At 44.3% G+C, this 23,318-nt stretch overlaps 1 protein-coding gene across 4 annotated transcripts in view; it reads right to left on the minus strand.

The window, feature by feature from the left end:
- The window catches only part of LOC125288417 (double-stranded RNA-specific editase 1-like), a 74,786-nt gene that overhangs the window by 21,584 nt on the left and 29,884 nt on the right, over positions 1–23,318 (minus strand). For 2 of the 4 annotated variants that reach the window (XM_048234772.1, XM_048234771.1), the window contains exons 2-3: positions 20,703–20,850; positions 8,166–8,192 (exon numbers count right to left, since the gene is read on the minus strand). In XM_048234772.1, the coding sequence (XP_048090729.1) occupies positions 8,166–8,175 (10 nt within the window). In that variant the 5' untranslated portion in view covers positions 8,176–8,192; positions 20,703–20,850. Of the gene's footprint in view, positions 1–8,165; positions 8,193–16,404; positions 16,893–20,702; positions 20,851–23,318 lie in introns of those variants that run through there. The other 2 variants (XM_048234773.1, XM_048234774.1) reach the window with 2 other exon arrangements.

Here is a 23,318-nt window from a genome sequence, read left to right on the forward strand (position 1 = left end):
ACTTCTTCTATGACCATCATGGTCCACTACCATATCAATCCCCATTGTGATCGCCAAGTGCAACATGTGTTGTGCAACACACATACAAGGTGTAAACATGCAACAAACTGATAATCAGTTGGCTACAGAATATCTCATTGTTATTATATCCAAAAGAGAACCGTTTTGATCAGCTCTCAAAAGTTAGAAGTAAAGTGCACTGAAATACAATTTAATAGTAAAAGTAATACCTTTACAAGAAGCCTATTGCCTATTTCATGAAATATTGATTTGGTTTATTTTTAGATTTCATAAGACCTGGAGGTAAGACCCAACCCTCTCATATACTGTATAAACAGAAACCAATTTTCTATTATAGTCTATGGTAGTCAGTGTCAAATCAACACAATTGCTTAGAGATATGTGAAACCTGAGCAATATTTAATGTGGTTAAGGAGCATACTATGAAAAAACATACTACCACAGAAGAACTACAGAGCGGTAACCTACAAGAATCTGATAACCAGAACAAGCTGGGTATCATTAACGCTACAGTATCCTACAAATGAGTCACATACACATGCACACATACACTTTTGCTTTTCTTCATAGTGTCTCTGTGAATAAAATCAAATCCTAGTTTCATTAAGATAGCCTAGTAGGGTCAGATGAAACTACATTTATTGAACTAAAAATATGAAATAATATAATCTAAAAACAATAGGCCTACTAAGCAATTAGGCTAAAAACAAATTCAATGCATGTACTATTTAGGCTACTTGGCTCTTTTTATGTTTCCACAGGTTTCACTGATGTTATATAGGCTTAGTTACATCAGACCCTCTTGTGCATAATATAAAAACAACACAGGATCTGTGCCAAACTAATTTCAAAAGGGCACAATAATTTATTCAAGATAAAATTAGAATGGACACCTAGGCTATGGACTGGAGTTAATCTCCTTGGAAATGACAATCGATTTTACCTCACCACAATGTAAAATAATAATAATAAATTATTTAAATAGAGAATTATCTTGCTAACTAACCTTGGTAACTAACCAAGGTCCACTTTACTAGCCTCAGTGGGTAAGTAGCAGGTAAGACTTGACATGAGTTATGAAAGATCAAAACACGTGAAGGCTGTAAAATAGCACATTTTCTACAACTTACATTTACACATGCACGTCAGCAGCAAACCGAATTTAGCCTACTGGAGGAATCTACGTAGCATTTAGACCCCGTTTACACGAAGGGAAAACGCAGATATTCCCCTGCGGTTTGGCCTCTCGTTTACACCAAAACCCCGTTTTTATCATAGAAAACGATTATTTCTAAAACCTCCGGCCAAAGTGGAGATTTCTGATAACGGCGGTTATGTGCTGCCGTGTCAACAGGGATAAACGGCGTTTTAGCTTCTTAAACGTCACATTATGCGCCAGAAAATCCTTAACGTCATGTGAGCGCCTGATGTTTACAGTTTCTTTGGCTACTGATCAGGATTATCATGGATGCTGTTAAGGTGCTACTAATTTTTACTTTTGTGCAAATGCTTCTGGCCTGTTTGCATTTGCAACAACTGCTCTACATGGAGGAGCAGAGGCGAAGGATCGCACGGAGGTCAGCATTTTTACTGCTTGTGTTAGTCGTTGGTGTCGATTCTGAGGATTTTGATTGGCCAGCATGGCTTTATTCCTTTCCCTACACTGCCACCCATAGGTTTGGCATAGTTTTTATGGCGCTCGACAGCGTATTTATGCGGGTTGATGTAAATGACAAGTTTTTTGAAAACAATGTTGTGTGCACGATGTTATTATTGAAAACGCAGGGGGGGAAATATTCGTTTCTCTAAATACCCGGCTATGTGTAAATGTGGCCTTAGTCATTCAACGTTGACATTTGCTTGAGAAGTTGAAGTCGTTCGTTCTCTATCTCCGTTGCTTCTAGCGCCACGGTGATTAAAAATGGTACGGTCCATAATAGGGGTGTCTGAAATGGCTTTACATTAAAATGTTCCTACAGTGAAAATAGGAGTTGACTTGTATTGTAGCCAACTGTAATGATATTTTTTCACAATATCAGAAAAAATATCTGACCCCCCAAAACTGATATTCCTGTCTCTTTGGGGGTAATTCTGTAATTCGAACTATGAATCAGTCTCCTCAGCTCAAAGACAGAACTTTCCATCCTGACGATGAGTCAGGAAACAACACGAGGCTGTTTCATGACGGAAAACACCAGTCAGCACAGATTTGGCGCAGATACAGTATGTCATCATGTCAACATTCACATCCCAATTAGGCTTTCTTCAACCCTGACGTTTTTGTTGTATGTGCAACACAACCCAGAAACAAGAAGACAAAACTGCAATGCTGTTTTTCAAAAGTTTGAACTGGAATGAAAACATATGCTGATATAATTATTTCCTGGTAAAAAACAGAGGTGTACTAGGAAGTCTTTTGAGCTTGGTGGCTCTGACATGGTCAATGACTCACATCTGCTAGTGCAAAATAGACCTTTTCTTGTTATTTGTCACCAAATGCCTCCCTATGGATAATGATCCAGAATTGATTTGGCCTCTACTAAAATGCCACAGGGCGCTGAGTACTGAGTAGGGGAAGATAGCTTTGGATGAGGATGAGGACGTCTAACAGGGCTCCAGTTTCCATGAAAATGGACATGAAGACACTTATGATTGCATTGTGGACAGAGACAGACACACAGACACACACACATACAGTACACGCACACACACACACACACACACACACACATTATGTCTAGTGTTCCCTGATTGGCCGGTAATGCCTCTGTTCACTGCCGTTTTCCTCTCTCTATTTTTTCTCTCTTCCTCCCATGAATTGAGATTCACACACACTCACAGACACACACACACTCACAGACACACACACACACACACACACACACACTCATAGACACACACACACACACTCACAGACACACACACACACACTCACAGACACACACACACTCACAGACACACACACACACACACACACACACTCACACACACACACACACACACACACACACACACACACACACACACACACACACACATGTATATGTATATGTGTGTATACAGGTGTGTACCCGATTTTCTTGCCCAGTCTTTCTTTCTTTCTTTTTCTCTCTCTCTCTCTCTCTCAGACCCTGCTGGCATCATTGTTCTTCATCTTTCTGTATCTATTCTCATCTCTTTCTCTCTCTCTCTGTCTGTATCTCCGCAAACATTTATCCACCTGCAGATCATGTCGGCTGAATTTGCATGTGTCAACCCACACTGCCACAAACAAACAAACAAACAAACAAATAAACAGACAGTGGACAAAAGTGGAGGAGAACAAGACAGAAGGATGCTTTCAGAGCCAGACAGTGAGGCCAAAGGCCAGATACAACTCCCTCTCCCAAGGACAGGGGTCAGTGCCAACCCCACCCTCACCGCACTGGCATCAGACAGAGACAGGCACTCGACACGGCGGGTGGCACATGGCTGTTGCCAAAGCCCACAGCTAGCTCACCTCGGCGCTAACGGCAGCATAACCCCACTCATTACGGGGCACGTCGCTGGCTGCCCTCCCGGAACGAGACCTTAAGGTCGCGACGAAAATGACAGGGAGCGGCACTCCCGGTTTCCTCTAAAACGCTGTTAATTGCCCAACGGTTGGTTTTGAAACGAGAGCGAGAGAGTGACTTTTTTTTATTAAGTGTCTCGCCGCTGCAGAGAAGTGGACAGGCTGAGACGTTTCAGCACTAGGTGTCAGACGAGGTCACCAGTTAGGAGGATGTGTGTCACCCATGAGACGCTGATCAGGAGTAATTTAAGAACCGTCAGTGAATTTCAATCAGCTATCATGGCAAGCCTTAAATTAACATGTTACTGAATGCTCTGCTTTTACTTTCACTAACTCAGGTATGTGTTTGCATAGACATTTTGGTGCAAGGTCTGGTAGCATCATAACTGAGAGAAACAACCGATAGCCTTTACAGTTAGTGGTGTGAGTAATCTGCATCTATGTGCAGTGGCGTTACTGGTGGGCATTTGTGTTTCTGTGTGTCTTGTTCTCTTCACCACAGACAGCTCTCAGTGTGTGTGTGTGTGTGTGTGAGTGTGTGTGTATTTGAGTCTCTCTCTCTCTCTGTGTGTGCATGTGTTTCAATATGCGTGTATGAGTGTGTGCATATAGATTTATATCCGTGTGTTCCGGTGTTATGGACAGAATCCCTCGTTTGTCCTGTGGTGCGTATGTCGGTCCTGTGGTGCCCATGTCTGCCCCCTGCTAGTCCTGCACATGATGGGCAGTTATGGGGAGGGCACCTGCTGCTATGATCTGCCCATTACTCAGCAACATGGCTCCTCTGTCTGCAGGATGCGACTACCAGCACCATGGGGTACAGCCAGAGCCTGAGAAGAGAGCCTGCAGACAGGGCCTCCATCTAAACAGTATAGAATCTCCTTCTCTCTCTCTCTCTCTCTAATCTCATGTCTCTCTCTCCCTCTTCTCATCTCACTCTCATTCTCCCTCTGCTGAATTATGCGGGATTCTCAGAGCAGTCAGATGATTATATAGCCTCAATTTATGAAGCTAATATAAGCCTTCTCTCTTCTGTCTGTGCCCTGCTTCCTCTCTCCCTCTCTCTCTCTCTCTCTCCCTCTCTCTCTCTGTCCTTCATTTTTTCTCTCTTTCCATCTTTCCCTCTTTATCTCCTCCCCCTCTCTTCTCCCCTTCTCGCTGTCTTTCTTAATCTCAGTCTTTTCCAGAAAAAAAACCTTCACTTCAAGGACCCTATTAGCCAGGCATGGGTGGGTGGGTCATTGTGTCTACAGAGGCCATGGAGGACCAAACAGCACCATTCTCCATAGGGCAATCAGCTTTGTTTTACAAGGGTTAATGTGTGTGGAGACAGTCTGTAATGTGAGCTTGAATGATCCAGACACACACACAATACACACATGCATATGAGAACAGTCACAACTGCAGGGGTACACCTAGCGTGGTGAGACCATCCTGATTTCTCTATTTTTAATCCTCCATTTGTCCACTCGCAGATCCGTCTGGTATCTTGTGATAGAGAACGTTTGGAGCCGTTCGCCAAACAAACTGGCCAATCAGCGTTGGTTTTGAGGCGGGTTTGAATCGACTGTTCAGTCTAAACAACATGGTGGCTTCCATGGATAAGATGAGCGTTGCTATCGCGCAAGTTTTATCCAAATTAGGGAGTATTCCTGGGTAAGCTGGGAAGCTAGGAGTCTCTGCCATGCAGCTGGGAGGAATGAACGACACAGACATCCTCCACGGACGATTCCAGTTGGTGTTTGGTAGCCCTGAATCTTGGTTACTTAACGAGAAATGGAGGAATATTCTTTTTTTCAGAAGTGTACCGTTAAAACTTGGTGGGGAGTGTCGTTGATGAGGTTCATGTCACATACAAATGGTAAGTTTAAAAACGTTAACATTAGCTATGTTTCCTAACTTAATTGTATGTTAAACAATGGCATTAGAAGAACACTTTGTTGATCTGATTGGTTGATTTGGCCCGTCTATCACCAACAGTGATAATCAGATGGTTTATCCAATCAGCTAACCAGTATTTTTGCCCCTTCCCAAAAGTTCTCCAATGGAACGTTCCCAGATTGCCGAGCAAATGCTGAGTCAGGTTAGGGTACACCTGCACACATATGTACATTTAAGACACAAACACTCACACTGTCTGCACAAACACACACACAAACAAACACACACACACATCAATTGCAACAAGTTGAGAAGCTGAAGCTCTCACTGTTCTCTAGAGAGATAACTCTCTCCCTGTCACCCACCCTGATCTACAGTTAAACAGACAAATGGATCTTCTTCATCCCTGCTGGGATAAGTGATGGCTGACCAATAGCTGACGTGTAGATCTGTCTGTGTGTGTGTGTGTGTGTGTGTATGTGTGTATGTATATGTGAGTGTGAGGTGGGGTTGAGGTCATTTATGTAATGTGAGGGATGTGTGTTGTGAGGTAGTAATTTTTGTATGTGTGTGTGTGTGTGTGAGAGTCTGTGTCTGAGTGTGTTTGTGTGTGAAGATTACACACAGTTCCGGGTGGATTTCTCTGCTACAGGGTTTCTGTCTCCGTCATGCGTGAGCAGAGCTGTGAAGGGGAAACGTTAAATCCGTCTCACACACACACACACACACACACACACACACACACACACACACACACACACACACACACACAAAAGACCCTCTACACACTGCAGCTGTAAGGCATACACAATATGGCATACACACTACTATGGAAACACACACACACACACACACACACACACACAGAAACACTCGCTCCCATGCACAGAAATATTCTGCAGTTACAGTTTTTTTTCCTAGCTGAAAGAAATTTCTTAGACAGATGTCGAAATGTGTGTCCCAAATGCTGCATTACAATGTAATGAAGATTTACACCGAATAGCCACTAATAACTGCTGTCTCTGTTAGACACAAGAAGACTACTGTACTTGGGTGATATCGCTGGCTAGCAGTCAGTGATTTTTTGGAGGATGTTCCCATCACAACACATCACAATTCACTCACTGTGATAATGGAACAACAGCTCTGAATAGAAAGCCCATCAAGGCATGACCAACACACCACTGAACAAAATGTGACAACTTCATCATCGGCTAATCAGAGAGAGCTGGAGTGAAATTTTGGGGTCGGGTCTCTCTCTGTCTGTATATCTTTCTGTCGCTCTCTGTCTCTCTCCATCTCTCTATCTCTGTCATGTTAAAGCCCTATGTGACTGTGACACATGTCTCTACTGTGAGTCTCAGTAATCGCCTCTGTCCTCTCTTCTCGCCATTCCTCTCCTTCCTCCTTCTCTCTCCTCTTCTCTCCATTCCTCTCCTTCCTCCTTCTCTCTCCTCTTCTCTCCATTCCTCTCCTTCCTCCTTCTCTCTCCTCTTCCTCCTTCTCTCTCCTCTTCTCGCCATTCCTCTCCTTCCTCCTTCTCTTTCCTCTTCTCTCCATTCCTCTCCTTCCTCCTTCTCTCTCCTCTTCTCTCCATTCCTCTCCTTCCTCCTTCTCTTTCCTCTTCTCTCCATTCCTCTCCTTCCTCCTTCTCTCTCCTCTTCTCTCCATTCCTCTCCTTCCTCCTTCTCTCTGCTTTTCTCTTCACTCCTCTCCTTCCTCTTTCCCTCTCCTCTCTTCACTCCACTCCCCTCTTCTCTCTCCTCCTCTCTTCTCTCCATTCCTCTCCTTCCTCTTTCCCTCTCCTCTCTTCACTCCACTCCCCTCTTCTCTCTCCTCCTCTTCTCTCCACCCCTCTCCTTCCTCCTATTCTCTCCTCTCCTATTCTCTCCACTCCTCTCTTCTCATTTTGTCTCTCTCTACTGCGACCCACAAGCGTCTTTGCCAACAATGTTATCAGCTCCGCGGCCTGACTCCACTCCACCACCCCTATTGTGCCAACCCTGACAAGGAGGAGGAGGAGGAGGAGGAGGGGAAGGGTGATTTGGGGAGGGGAGGGGGGGGGGGGGGTGCAGTCAGATTCTGGCTACACTTCCAGATAATGGTGGCAGCAATTAGCAGGGAGGTCTGAGAAATGTCACCCGCCGCCTATATCTGTGTTCTATGAGTCGCGCAGGAGAAAGACAGGGGAAGGGGGTGTGTGGAAAGATGCTGTGAGGGAGAGGCACACTCACACACACACACACACACACACACACACACACACACACACACACACATTCAGGACTGTGTTCAAAGCACCCATCAATCCCAGCAACAGATCATCATATCCATACTGAGCTATGTGCTGGGCAGATAAAAGGTTAGATTTATTCATTGGCCCCACAAAAATGTACGTAAAGTTTAGTAGAGGATGAGTCAATAAAAAGAAAAACAACAAAAAACAAACACAGATATAACAATAACCAACAATAATCTGTGTTCACGCCCTAGGAGTGTTTGGCGGTAGTGTCTCAGACTAGTGTGTGTAACTGTCTGCCACAAAAATCCTTCAATTTAACGACCAGACTCATAACTTTATTTTATATACACAAACAACTCAATTTTGCAAGCATTAATAGAAGATGGAGGTATGTGCATTCAAACCAAGCTGCTGCAGAGTTACACAACAGCTTTGCCAAAAGTACAGAAGTGTAAGTACCCTACATACCTTCGGTCATTGCTTTGATGTTGACACCTAAAAAGAGAGAAGAGAAAAAGAATATTATTATTATTATTATTGCCGGAGTATAATAATAATATTTCTTTTCCTCTCACTGCCCTGTAAAAAAAGGAAGGAGTTGAATTTCTGTGGGCCGGTTTCCGGTCACCTCCAATTCACAAGAGACACTTAAAATGAACCAACGATTATATTAAATCATGGACAATTTCAACATGAGTCACTGGAAAGTAAGTCTCTGATGGAGAGGTACCTTCTCAAAAAAAAACAAAAACAAAAAAAAACAATCCATGACGTTTCCTAGTAAAATATCACCACAACAACAATCCCATAACACACAACATTCTCAAAGGTGCATAAATGAAAACCATACAGATGAAGCCCAAACCAGAGAGATTAATCATAGCTTTGAGCTAAAAGCTGGCCTGTTCACAACAGAACTTCTCTCAGAGCCTGAGCCCTCATTCTGTCAGCCACTAACAAGCCCCCGACAACTGAACACAACCTGAGAGGCTCAGAGCAAGCTTTAGGTGGGGGGTGGGGGGGAGAAGAGAGGAGGGAGAGAGAAAGAGAGAGAGAGAGAGATATGTGGGCCAAGAGAGGGAAAGATTGAACATTCAGGGAGGAAATGGAAATAGAGGGGGACCAGAGAGGAAAGGAAGAGAAAGAGGGAGAGAGAGGGTGAGCAGAGAGAGGACATTGATGAATGGCCAGTGGTGGCCGCTGAGCTGCAGGTGTGTGGACACGGCAGCCACAGGGGGTGCGTCTCAAACCCAATTGTCAGTGCACTCGTAAGGAGTCTAAAGCAGTTGGGTCGATCCAAGGAGTCTTACGCAGAGGCCAGGACAAGTGACGAGCCTCCAGGGGACAGAAAGAGGGTCTACCTTGACACTTTCCATTTTCTCCATTTCCCATTATATATGAAATAATCTGACATTGTGTAAGGCTTTACATAGGCCCTATCGAATGTAAGCTCCACACCCACCTCATGCTGGGCGAGGTGAGATACAGAAGACCGGGGTTTGAACAGGCAGGAAGTAGGGGGTGTCAGAGAGCAAGCCCCAGGAGAGGACTCTAGTTCTATATCTCAACGCTCCACCTGTGTCTTCACGCGCTGGACACTTCACACACCACGTCACCGAGGCAGAGTTTAAGAAAGTGTTTGTTGTTGGACAAAGATAAGCCAGCAAGTCAGCCTGGCTGGAGAGGGGAGGGGGAAAGTAAATCGAGGGGCTGGAGGTGGTAGGGAGGATATCTGTAAGGAAAGATTGGGACAGTTTCCGTCTGGAGGAGTAGACAGTTTGTGGCTGTTCCAGCCGTTTCTCGCTCATCCACAACTACACTGCGGTGTTAAGTCTCCTCCACCTGCAATCCGCTTCCCCTCTCCCTCCATCTCTCTCTCTCTTTCTCTATCCGTCACTCTCCACATCTTCTGAGTGCAGTCGGCTTTGCCCAACCTGCTGGAGATGGAGCCTAGTGAACCTCAAACTGAGATAAACAACCTGCACATACCTCCCCACCACCACTCCAAAACCACTCCACACCTCAGACTGATTCAACTCTGACTGAACTTGAACTGGATTCAATTAAAAGTTTGCAGGTAAACACAAAAACATTTTAATTTGGTGTACTTGCAGACTATATAAAACATGGACAAGGTTACCTACAAATACCTCTTACTTGAAAAATATTTCTTATAAAGGTTTTGAATATACTTGGTGACATTGGCTAATTGTCTGACTTTGCACTTTGCCCATTATTTCAATTTGGGCCCCAATTACTCACCAAGAAAATCAACATAAAATACTTCTGACAATGCTGTGTGAGGATTCCAACTCAAGATTCCCAGAGAGACCATCGAGGCAGGTCAATGGTGCCTGCCTGTCTCTCCAACGCAGATGCTCTTTATTCAAGGGCGTTTCGAGCCCGTCACCCTCTTTCTCTCTCTCTCTCCCTCTCCATTTCAGGCAGACCTGTAAAATCTTCATGACAGCTCCAATTTATGATGTGGACCCGCGGGGATCTTCAGAGGGCACAGAGACGCAGTAGCAATTTAGCACGCTAATCATTGCCCGTCATCACCGCAACCTGCCCCTTCTCCTCACAACATCCCCCCACCCCAACCCTCACACACACCTCCCGTCCTCCTGACCAGCATCACTCTCCCTTAGGTACTGTCCATCTCCTCCTGGTAACCCCACCCCCATCACCAGAATTAACCCATCCCTTCCCTCCTCTCAATTAATCCACCTCACTCCAGGAGCCACACCTTCCAGAAGTGATCTAAATCTCTTGCGGGGCCTGTTAACCCACCCCCACCCACAGCTCTGCAGAGAGAACTGCATTGAGTTATGTCCCCCATCACTCCTGAGTACAGCAGTCATCTTCAGAGGTGCGTTCAAATTTGCAAACATAAGCGAACATTTGCAAACAGTTTTCCGTTAGCCTTGAGTTTTGAGAACAAACGCAAACAGTCCGAAGAGGTAGATCTCCGCGAACATACAGTGGAACTGGACATGAGTTTGACGAAGGCAACAATGCAATTACCGTTACAATGGAATGTCAACGCCAAATTGTTCTAATTTAACTGTTCAAAGAAAACATGTTCACCATGAACGTTCACCACTGTTGGCCAAATTTGAATGCACTTCAGGTGATCTCCTCTGGTGTCAGCTACGGCTTCCCTCAACTAATTTCCTCAATCACTGTTGGACACCGTCTCTGCTCCTCTTGGGCATAAACGTCTCTCTGTTTGGCCCTGGTAGCCGCTTCTTCTGCTTGCCTTGGGCATTGTGTCTTGCCTGGGCATTGCCCTCCTACTGTGCCCAGTCCTGTGCCCTGGTCTTACGCTGGCACAGACAGGGAATAGGGAGCTCAAGCGTGAATGTGAAGTGTAACTAAGATGAACTAGCTGATTTTAAACAGTCTAAACTAACCCTCTGGCTTTGTGAGTTCAAGGTAGTAGAGTTGATTGATATAAGGCATGGATCACATTGACCAGCGGGTTAAGTGGCAGATTTCCTATTGTTTGCTATGATTCGGCAGCTGAACAGTTGGAGCGGCAGCATTACGCTAGCGACGGGGCAGCCGTGGCCTACTGGTTAGGGCTTCGGACTTGTAACCAGGGGTAGGAACGGCTGAAGTGCCCTTGAGCAAGGCACCTAACCCCTCACTGCTCCCCGAGCGCCGCTGTAGCAGGCAGCTCACTGCGTCGAGATTAGTGTGTGCTTCACCTCACTGTGTGTTCACTGTGTGCTGAGTGTGTTTCACTAATTCACGGATTGGGATAAATGCAGAGACCAAATTTCCCTCACGGGATCAAAAGAGTATATATACTATATACTTATACAACATGAATGTTGAACATGGTTGGCAAGCATAGACCGTTCATGTAACTTAGGAACAACATAGAACTTCTTCTGAATTATTATGGTCTGAGTGTTACGTTACACTTCACTGTTGTTTCGTTATTTCCAATGTGATCCTTGCCTAAGAGGAAGAGAATGGTAGGCCTACATTCACATTTAGCAGACACTTTTATCCAAAGTGACTTACATATGTCAATGTACATATAGCAACTCGGGGTTAAGTGCCTTGCTCAAGGGCACAACGGTGGAAGCCGGGTACTGAACCTACAACTTTTCAGCCCAGCTACCACTGCCCCGTGGTGAATGGTGTCCTTCTTAAGATGGGGTTTTTAACACCGTGATTTGCCATGGATATAACAATGGCGATAGCCATCCAGGGAAGTACTGTATAGTCCTATCAGGTCTAATCCAAATAGTTGGCTGGTGCCTCTGGGTACCCCCAAGTTCACCATAAGGCTAAAATGGTCCACATCACAAAGATTTAGATATTATTGTTGTTTTTAGTAAACTTTTTCATATACAAATAATAATAATAATAAAAAAAACAGTGGATCAATTTTTCATCAAAGTGATGATTCAAGAATTGTTTGTGTGTAGAATTATACTCTGTGACTGAATAGATTTCTGCTGTATCCCCGCTCCTGATCTGGCCAGGCCAGGCCGCTGGCAGACCTCCATCGGATCAGGACGGTGTCCGTCCGGCCGTCCGGTTGGCTCAGCTGGCCAAAAATTAGCAGCTATCTGGGAATCAAATCCCCCCAGCTGCTAATCTTCACACAAGGCCTGTTTTTATCTAAAACACACCGTCTGCAAAGAGCAGGAGGGGGGGGGAGAGAGAGAGAGAGAGAGAGAGAGAGCTGATCTTCTCCACAGCTTCTCTCCCCTCCCCCTTCTTGTTCCTCTCTCTCTCTCCATCCCACCCCCTCTCCTGGGCATCCTGCCTGCTCTGCTCTCCTTTCCTTGTTGGGCCAGACTGGCACAAACCCATTCGGATTACATCCATTTTAGCTCCATCTCTCCTGAAGGTGACGGCCATGCCCCCCACCCCGATCCCCAACATCCACCGCAGCCCCCACCCCACCACCACTCACCACACAGGCTCGACCATACCATTAAGCAAGACAGACACCTGCTTCCAAAAGCATAGGCAATACCAGTAATCTATTATGGTGTAGCTGGGATGGAAGAGCAAGGTGTTAACAAGGCTAATATCCTGTGTTCCCTTTGGAGCTTGAGTACTGATACCGAAAGTAAACCAGCAACTGCAAATATCACTATTTCAGATAACAACACCACCACATGCATTGCATTTTATATAACGATTCTCAAGGCACCCAAAGCACTTTACAGTGAAAGAGGAACCTGAGAAGATGTCTGTTGAGTGTTCCAGGATTCACACTGCATGTGTTTTGCAGATAAACCCACCACACACAAGCATTGTAAGCTACATAAACAATGCACAGTCATTTTTCCCTCATTTTTCCACAGACTTTTTTTATCTCTCTGCGGCTGGTCACCACGGAAACGGTTATGTGATGCTGTTCATCATCATCATCTGTGCCAAATTTCTCCCAAATTCAATACTTTCAAATGGTTAGACAGTGGAGGAACAGTCCGGGTGTGTGTCCATTTTTTTATATCACGAACAGGAGGACAGTGAGAGAGCAGAATACTGATAAGTATTGACAGTTGTGTCTGATCACTGAGCCTTACATGTGGAGAGCCAACAGAACACCAGAGAGAACTGTCCACCGAGACCAACATCTCTGTCCTCACATGGATGCCTCCTCGACAGTTCTGTGCAGGTGCACACCGATCGTTCAAGGGTGCTCTGATCGACTTACTTAATTAATTTCCCCAAAGTGCAGTGGCATTGTTTACTTTTTGCGAGGGGATTAAAGCTACTAAAGAATAATAATTTCCACACAAGTCTATTGGCAGAGGAGATTTAATGAAGGCTAATGCTAATGTACAGTTTTCAACGCCCACAGGATCTCTAAGCCAGTGCTAATTCTGGGGGTGTTTTTTCAATTGCTGTCTTTTGGTTGTTGTTTTTAACACTAAATGGATTTGTATGGAGAGTGATTTGTCTTTTTACAAATGTCACTGGTCTTAAGGTCTAAAATCTTCAGGTGTCTTAAGACCTTTTTCTCAGGAAGTTTCTTAACAGGCTTACAAAAAATAACTTTTATCTTTATTCTTATATCACAACTTATACAGTATATTCATAAGGACCTTTATATGTCTGTTTTTAAGGTTGTCTTAACCAGTCTTCCAGCAATGAGTCTATAAAAATTTTAGACTTAGTTATTGTGGGCAGAGACTTCTATTCAGATGCTTTTGTGTTTTGCTACTCTTCCCACAAGTTTGTTAGCACTGCCTGTAATACTTTGTGATTCGAAGAGTCTATACAATCTGTTTATTAATTGAATATCTCTCAATTTGGAGGGCAGCAGTTTAATAATAATAAAAAAGAACATCAGTTACATATCCTGTCACTTTCCTCTAGTAGATCCCTCCCTGTTGTAACATGTTAACTCAGACCAGTCAACACTCTTTGTGGTCAGAGTGAGCTAAGGATCCCACCCTTTTGACCACTCCAGGCTTTGTGTGGTCAGACTGTGTTAGGAGAGATAAGGATCCCACCCTTTTGACCACTCCATTCTTTGTGTGGTCAGACTGTGTTAGGGGAGATAAGGATCCCACCCTTTTGACCACTCCATTCTTTGTGTGGTCAGACTGTGTTAGGGGAGATAAGGATCCCACCCTTTTGACCACTTCAGACTCGGGCACGGAGTGAAGGAGGACTAATAGCAGGTATTACAATTTCTGCATGGACTTCTCCAGGAATTGGAGCTGCTATCTGGTCCCCTAATGCATGGCGTACACCCCATGCCCACCCCCACTCACTAGGCTCGGTGCATACACATGTCAGGAGGTCAATTTGACAGCTAATATACCCGACTATACTTGACTACACTGTGTGTGTGTGTGTGTGTGTGTGTGAGTGTCTCACGACTCATGACTCTCATGACTTTGTGCGTGTGTGAACAAAGACAGTGAGAGAGAGAGAGAGAGAGAGAGTCCAATAGCATGTGTAAACTGGACAAGGGCAGTGTTACTAGGCAGGCAGAGTGGGGAATGGGAAGTGTTGCCAAGCAGTACTCTGATCTTCACACAGTAAGGCATTTCTCAAACACAGTGGGCAGTAGTTGTGAGACAGACTGACAGACTGGTGTGAACATACATTACACTCCTCTCCTGCTCCTGATTAATCCTGGTGATTCTTTCGTTCACTTTCTTTAACTCTCTCTCTCTCTCTCTCACACACACTCACATACACATTGAATGAAAGAGAGACATCAGCCCCGTTTACATGGTCATTTTTTTATTTTCAAATAGATTGAAATATAAATCCGAACCAATCTGTTTACATGAACACTAAATAAACCGATTGGCGTTTAATCTGTGCTTACAAGGAACAAGCATTTAATAATTTAGAAGCTCCTATTGCGCCATAGAAACTCATTTGTTTATGTCACTCTGCATTATTACCAGATAGGGAACACCTGCACAGAGTACTGTACCTGTTTACATGTGTGGATTTGTCGGTTCGATCGGATTATCAGAACGGAGTACACCACCTCTCTTGATCCGATTGGAAATTTTGTCAGATCGGGCTGAATCCAATCGATTGGGGTGTTTACATGAGACATTTTCATTCCGATTGAGCCATTACTCAGTTTGTAATCATAATAAATGTGTCCATGTGAACGGGCTACTGACTGCCTGTCTGTCCAGACGCTTTTTATTTTTCACTTTCTTTATTGTCCAAGTATAGGGGCAGTGGTCTGACTGCTCATGTTATCATTATCAAGTGTGATACAAGTTGGTCTACATTTTTAATCTATGTATTACCTACATTTTGTCTAAAGTGGTTAAAAAACTGACAGTCATGCTAGAAATGGGGCTCTACAGAAACACAACAACTGTTGCTGTTAATTTCCTGCCAGACGGCGCCTGCCTGGGAAAAGCCTTTGTCTGTCTCAGTTTAACTCCAATAAGGCCTCTGTCATTGTGAATTAGAGGGAACCACTGCATGCTTCCCCTCATTACTACACCAACACTTCAGCTCGGCCTGTGCTTACTGGAAATGGGACCATTTTAAAATAACCAATACAGACGACAGACAGTACAAAAGACACTGTAGAAATACGTTTGGTTTCATACACTATATGGGTCTAAACTGTGTACTGCAGGAAGCCAATTAACTAAACTGTATTTTGGTAAATCTCTCAAACTTGTTAAGTAGTAAAGTAAATGTAAAGTAGTATTCTGCCATGACTTCAACCTCTTCTGCTTCTCTCTCTCTCTCTCTCTCACACACACACACACACACACACACACACACACACACACACACACACACACACACACACACACACACACACAAATAACCACAGACCCAAAGCAGCACATAAATCAATTTAGCAAATGTCAGCACTAGATTACAGAGACAGGTTACCAATATGCCACAACATGCATTGATGAGGACACACATTTCCAGCAAAGCTGCTTTAACTCTTTATGGCAAAGAGTGGACAACAGACTTGACCCTAAAGCAACTATCTGACATCCCTGACTGCTGTTATCCACCAAGGCACACATCTCGCATGTCTATAATTCTGCTTATCTGTCTATAAGACACACACCTACATACAGCCATATCAGTGATCAAAGTCGCTTCATTCGGTCCCCTATATCTTCATCCGACAGATTGTAAAACACACAGATGTGCGCACACACACACACACACACACACACACACACACACACACACACACACACTCTGTGGCCGGTACCTTTGCGTTCGGAGCGCTTCTTGCGCCTCCTCTTGAACCTCCTGCGGATGAGGCAGTAGTAGGCTCCCAGGTTGGGGCCTCCCTCCAGAGACAGAGCCATGCTGAGGGGACGGCTTCCCCTCTCAGCCCCAATCTACCCCTCTCTGCCCCACTTCCCTCTGGCCCTCTCAAATGCCCTGGAGTCTCCCTCCCTCTTTCTCTCTGTCTCTCTTCCTTCCTTTCGTTAGTTCTTTCCCTCTTTCTCTCTCTGTAGTAACTTCCCAGTCCTTTTCACTTTTGTCCTATTTCACTTTTTTGACTCTTTTTCCCTCTTTAATCCTATCATTAATTATCGCTCCATCTCTCTTCTCCTCTCCCTCTTAAATGTGAGCGTTCTCTCTCTCTCTCTTTCTCTCCCGATGTCTTGGTCCCTGCTGTCCTCTTCCTCTATCTCAGTGGACAGTACTCACACTCTGTCTCTCTCGCTGCCTAACTCCCTCGGTCGCTCTCTAACCATCTCTCTCATGCTCTCACACACAGACTGGCAGCCTTCCACCTCTGACCACAACTTTGAGGAGGCTGGGAGAAGGGGAGGGAGGGAGGGAGAGAGAGAGGTGGAGAAGAATGGAGGAGAGGAGGGGAGGGGAGGGCGAGAGCTAGAGGAGAGGTGGAGAGGATGAGGGGGAGGGAGGAGATGTCAGCCACTCACAAGCCAGGGTGCTAAACGGCTGTCAGAGGACAAGTGTGTGCAGATTGAACATGGGAGGAGGCAGTCCTCCCTCTCTCTCTTCCTTTCTCTCTCCCTCTCTGTCTCTCTCTCGCTCTGCCCCCCTCTCTCTGTGATTCTGTCCCTTCCTCTCTCTCTCTTTCTCCCTCTCTGTCCCCATGTCTCTCTCTCCCTTCATCTGCGTTCTCAGCGCCTCTCTCCCTCCGACCCTCCCTCCGTTCTCTGTGTCTCTCTATCCATTCCTTCCCTTCTTGACTCTCTCTCTCATTCCCTCTCTCTGTGTCTTTCCCAGTGCCTCTCTCACTCACTGTCTTTCTCCCTATGTCTCTCAGCCCCCCTCTCTCTCTCACTCTGTCTCTAGAGCCATTTCAACATCAACACATTTGCACACCACGCCTGTAGCAGGCCCAATGCTGGCCCCTAATTCAAAACCCTGTTGATCAGAGTCTCATTTTCATTTCTCTCCACTCATCACGTCACTCACTCACTCACCAACTCATATTTGCTCTCTTTCCATTCAGCTTTCCAAAGTTACGTGAGAATAACGATCTAGTCCAGGATATCTGCCTGTCTACCATACTGGCAGTGTGTGTGTGTGTGTGTGTGTGTGTGTGTGTGTGTGTGTGTGTGTGTGTGTGTGTGTCTGTGTGTGTTTCTGTTTAGACAAATACATACAGGAGTGTCTGAGATTGTGTGTGTGAGTGTGAGTCAATCTGAGTGTGACAAAAAGAGAGAGAAAGCAAACTGAATTTAGTGAGGATGTGTGTGAGAGAGAGAGAGGGGGAGCAGAAAGACGGAAAGAAAGAGAGAAGAAAAGAAAGAGATAAAGTGTATATCTTTTCATGATGGACAGCTCTGGTGCTGCTTTGGCTGTGTCAGCAGAGCTTTGGTGACCGACTGGGGCTATGAGCCCTGAGCTATGAGCCCCCCTCCTCGTGTCTCTCTCTGTCCTGACCTCTCCCCTCCTCTCTTCTCTCCTTTCCTCGTGTCTCTATCTCTCTGTCCTGACCTCTTCTCTTCTCTCCTCCCCTCTCCTCTACCTGACCTCCCTCCTCCCCTCTCTCTTCTCCTGTCCTCTCCCAGGTCCTCTCCTCTTCCATTCTCTCATTATCTCTGCTCTCCTCCCCTCCTCTCCCCTCCTTCTCTCTCCTCTTCTCCTCCCTCCTGTCCTCTCCTCTCCTCTTGTCCTGCTCTTTCCTCTCCTCTCTGCTCAAATCCCACAGCTCATTATGCCATCGACACGCACCGGTGAGCAGCCAGCTTAACACCACTCTCCAGTTCCACTCCGCCAGCACGGCAGATTGTCATTAAACAATAGCCAAGTGTCTGCGCTACAAGCACCACAGAGACACAGACAGACAGAGAGGGAGAGGGAGAGAAGGAGAGGGAGAGATGAGACATGAACAGCAAGTGGAGGATGAGACATGAACAGGAAGTGGAGGATGAGACATGAACAGGAAGTGGAGGGGACCCAGGAGGATGGAGGGGAAGAGGGTGAACACTAAGACAGAGTCACAGAGAGAGGGAGAGAAACACAGAGAGAGAGAGTAATGAACAGAGAGAGAGAGAGAGACAGAGAAACACAGACAGAGAGAGAGAGACAGAAAGAGATACAGAGGGAAATGGAGTATGTGACATAGGTGTTGACTTGTTTAAAAACAGCGTTATTAATAAAAGGCCGTTATTTAAAACTCCCCTTGACTTTTATTTTACTTGTAAGAGAGAGGCAGATGTGGAAACTTTGTGGTTGATGGTACCTGTTGGTGACCGAGGATGGTGTTGGCGACTGAGAACTGGATGTGCAATCAGTATCATCTCCCTATGCACATCCACACACTCATGAGATGCCACAGCAGTAACTGGCCTCAGGTAAACATTAAGAAACCCACTTTCACAGACTGCACAAATATGAAAAGAAGCTATTCTAAGCTAGAAACTCTATAGAGTGTCTTTCACCGACTACCTAAATATTAACAGAATATGTTTAAAAAGCTTCTGACAACACAACTTATATATATCAGCCTTTTGTTTTCAAAAGTACATCCAATAAAGTTGTAAATTAATCAATACAATCAATACAAAACAATATGTACCTTGTACTGTATGTGTGTGTGTGTGTGTGTGTGTGTGTCTGCATGTCCGTGTGTGCCCAAACATGTAACATTAATGTCTATCTAGCACCCTCCAGTGGTGGGTTGCTGTTCATACATGGGACCCCCAATACCCATCTTGCTGGTTTGTCTATCAGTGCATCTCCATGCCCACCAGAATGTTTTGTCATACTGTACATTATCCTACTGTAATAAAACAGGAAAATGCATTGCTTTCATTCACATGCTGGTTACATGTGATTACTGATAAACTCCATTCACATGAGGATTTGTGTGCAAGTGGGTTTATCCTAGCTTGACGAGCCAGACCCACATTAAAATGTAGGGTCTGGGCACTCACCGTTTACAGTACTCAGTCCGAGGGGCGGGATAATCGGTTGTCTTTCAAATTCCCTCTGCACGCAATAGGACAGCGCTATGAGTCCCATGCGTTTTCCCACCAGCGGAGCTAGTTGGCTAGTTCAAACGTTTGCCAACTTAAAAAAAGCTTAACTCGTGTCACACTGTTCGCCAAGAGCAACATCCATCTTCTTTGTTTTCAAGTAGCAGGGAATTCAAGCCAAACCGTTGCAACTCTGCCATCAATCATTATGTTAAGCCCGCCTAACGACTCTATACACGATTTGATTGGCCTGATAGAAGATTCATTTTTTGTGCTTACAAGCCAACGGAGAGTTGCTAGACTAGCCCTGGCAGCAAATGTAATTTGCTGCCGCTAGGGTGCGTCTAGATTTCTAGGCTAGGTTTATCCTGATTTCTGAAGACATGAATCAATAGAAGAGAAATTGATACTGTGATACTGTAGCACCCCCTAGTGGATGAACAAAACCATCGCTATCATCTATGATAAACAGTTCTCACTGGTTAAGTGTGGGTGTGAGGGTGGGTGTGTGTACGTGTGTGATAAGAGAAAAACACAATCATACACACATCAACAGAGAGAGAGAGAGAGAGAGAGAGAGAGAGAGATAGGAGGAGAATGAGAGAGAGAAAGACAGAGAAAGAGGAGGGACAACAAATCAATTTAGGCTACTAATTGACAAAAATAGATATCCCCTCATTAAACCAGTTCTTCATTCAGAGTCACCACAAATCGCTACTACATGGTGGTATTAACCAGACTGACAGTGAAAGGGCAGTCTGGCTCTACCAAACCCGCATTCACCACCTTCATGGTCTGCAACTGTTCCACTGGAGTGATATTGGGCAAGGAGCGAACCTAAGAAGTGTCAGTGATGATGACTGTACTAAAAGTGGGTGGATCAGCTGAAACCTCATGTAATGGACACATATGTAAGTGCAGTGCAAAGGTAAAAGAGTACATCAAACGTATACCTATTAGGAAGAAAAGTATCTATCTATCTTTCATTCATTCATTCATTCATTCATCCATCCATCTATCTATCCACCCATCCAATGATTGATTCATTCATCATTCCTGAGTCCATTAATTTACTTCATATAAAATGTATATAACGCACCTGTATAGGGTACTTGCTTGTTCACAGATGATTCCTATTAAACACACGACGAGATGTGAAACTCCCTGCAATAGTTGTTAGGGATTTCACACGATGATAAGACCTCTCAATGCTGCACACAAGCAAGGGAGGGATGGAATTCAGCCACCTGCCAAAAAAACAGAGATTATTAGAAATGAAATGCTATATAAAAATAAATGCTAAAGACTAAAGAGCCTAACAAGCCTTAAAGAAGCCCTATGCAACAATTTTAGCAAAAATGACCTTAATTATGCAGGTTGAGAGTCATTCTGATGGTTCTACAACACTTTTTGGGTCGTTTGGTGGGTGCTTGGTCTCCCCCTAGTGCTTCTCCGCGGAAAAACCGAATATGCAACTTTCTGGTCCCGGACCAAAGAAATCCGGATGTGACGGCGGAAGGCCTCGAAAATGTAGTCAGATTGTAGTTTCTAAGAAGACTGCAAAACGGACTCCGACTTGGCTTTGTTGCTGTTGAAATTGTAAGTAGCCTACCCTTGAGTGAACTTAGTTTTTGTAATGTGGTTTGATAGTCTCTTGAACAATGTGTTTGCTCGACCGTTTTATTGTGAGCCCTGTATGTGTTTAGCTTGGTTTCTTGATGGCTAGCTCGCTAACTAGTGGGGGTTTAGCGTAGCAGTCACTTGCTACCGAAGCTGCAGGGGGAGCTATGTCGTGAAAAATGCGAGCCCAAATCAGGTGAAAACCCAGAAAAAGCGAAGGAATAACCAGAGTTGCATAGGGCTTCTTTAACAAGTTGACACATATGCTCCCAAACAGCCTCTATGAGATGTTCTGTGAATAATGTGTTTATGGTTTCAATCATCACTGTTATGCGGATGATACTCAACTTCATCTGTCTTTCCCACCAGATGACATTTTCCCACCATGACAACATTATTTCTGTTCCGATTTCTGCATGCATTAATGACATTTAAGTTTAAATAAAAGATTGTCACCTTCAGCTCAATTTCTCCAAAACTGAGATCGTGTTATTCCCAACTAATCTAGATATTCCCAGTTTATCCCCAGCAGACCAACATCCAGCCGGGTGTTTTTTTATTGACTACAGCTAAAACGGCACACAACGTTGGTGCTATAATTGATGACCGACTTAATTTCTCTGAGCATGTAGCCTCAAAGTCATGTCAAGACTAGTGTAGCAGCTAGTGAGACAAACAGATGATTCAAAATGCAGCAGCGTCTTTATTCAGCCAAAGAAAACATATAACTACTCTATTAGTTCCTCTTCATTGGCTTCAAGCAAGCAGCAATTAAATTCAGATCCCCCCAGCTTTATATTCCTCTTCTGTACTTGCTATTGCGTTCCTCTGATGAGCTTTTGCTTGAGTTGGCCTTCCATCAACACTAACAATCACAATCAATCACAGTCAAGACCCTTTCAAGTTTAAGAATCTTTATTGTCATTGCACATCAGGTATACAATGAAATTGCAGTACTTCTTTAGCCAGTGCATAATAAATATTTATATAAAAAAAGTAAAAACAGGAATAAATAAATAAATAAATAAATAAATAAATAAATAAATAAATAAAAAAAAAAACAAACAAACAAACAAACAAACAAACAAACAAACAAACAAACAAACAAACTAATTAATTAATTAATTAAATAGCAAAGTAATTAAAAGGAGAGAAGTAAGCAATATATACATAATTTGCACATCATAGCGCACACACACACTTTATGAATTCAGGGACCTGATGGGGGAAAGAAACTGTTTTTGAGTCTGTTAGTCCTGCTCTTGAGGCACCTATGCCTCCAGAGGTCAGGGTTGAGTGGGAGGGGGTTGAACAGGTGCCGTCTTGGGTGTGAGAGGTCGGCAGTGATTGCCCTAGCTCTCCTGAGACACTGCATGCTAGCGATGACTTCTAGCGAGGGTAAGGGACTAGTGATACATTGTGATGTCTTTATGACCTCTGCAGGTTCTTTCTATCCGCCGCATTACAGTTGGCATACCAAGCTGTAATGCAGTACGTCAGGACGCTCTCGATGGTGCTGCGGTAAAAGGCCACTAACAGTTTCTCCTCCAGATGGTTCCTGGTTCATTGGTGATTCCTCAGTGGTGGAATGATCGACCTATTATTCTACATTCTTGACAGTTTTGGGATTTTAAAGAAGCAAATAAAGACTCATCTGTTAACATTCCATCTAATTAGTGAGTTTTCTTCATAGTTGTTTGGTTTGTATAGGTTTATGGTTGCTATTTTGAAGACTCGCTATTCTCAGTCATCATTTTTATTATTATTAGTAATTTATTATTGTCATTTTTGTTATGTTTAATGTAGGCTATTTACTTAAAACTATTATTAGAACTTTAATGATCATTTCATGTTTTTTGCTATTGTCCTATGTCGCTTTGGACAAAAGTGTCTGCCAGGAAACATAAACATAAACAACTCCCCAAACATTGACACAGATGATGTACTTCTTCTGGTCCAGGTGATGGAAGTAACTGGAGACCGACACCTTTTGATTGCAATGTTAAAATACTACCACATGATGGCATCCTTGCCAACCTGAAAACACTTAGAGCCACGAACAGACCTATGATGTTTCCAATACACCACTGAATAT

Source organism: Alosa alosa, chromosome 23 (assembly GCF_017589495.1).
Source record: "Alosa alosa isolate M-15738 ecotype Scorff River chromosome 23, AALO_Geno_1.1, whole genome shotgun sequence".
Classification (NCBI taxonomy): Eukaryota; Metazoa; Chordata; class Actinopteri; order Clupeiformes; family Clupeidae; genus Alosa; species Alosa alosa.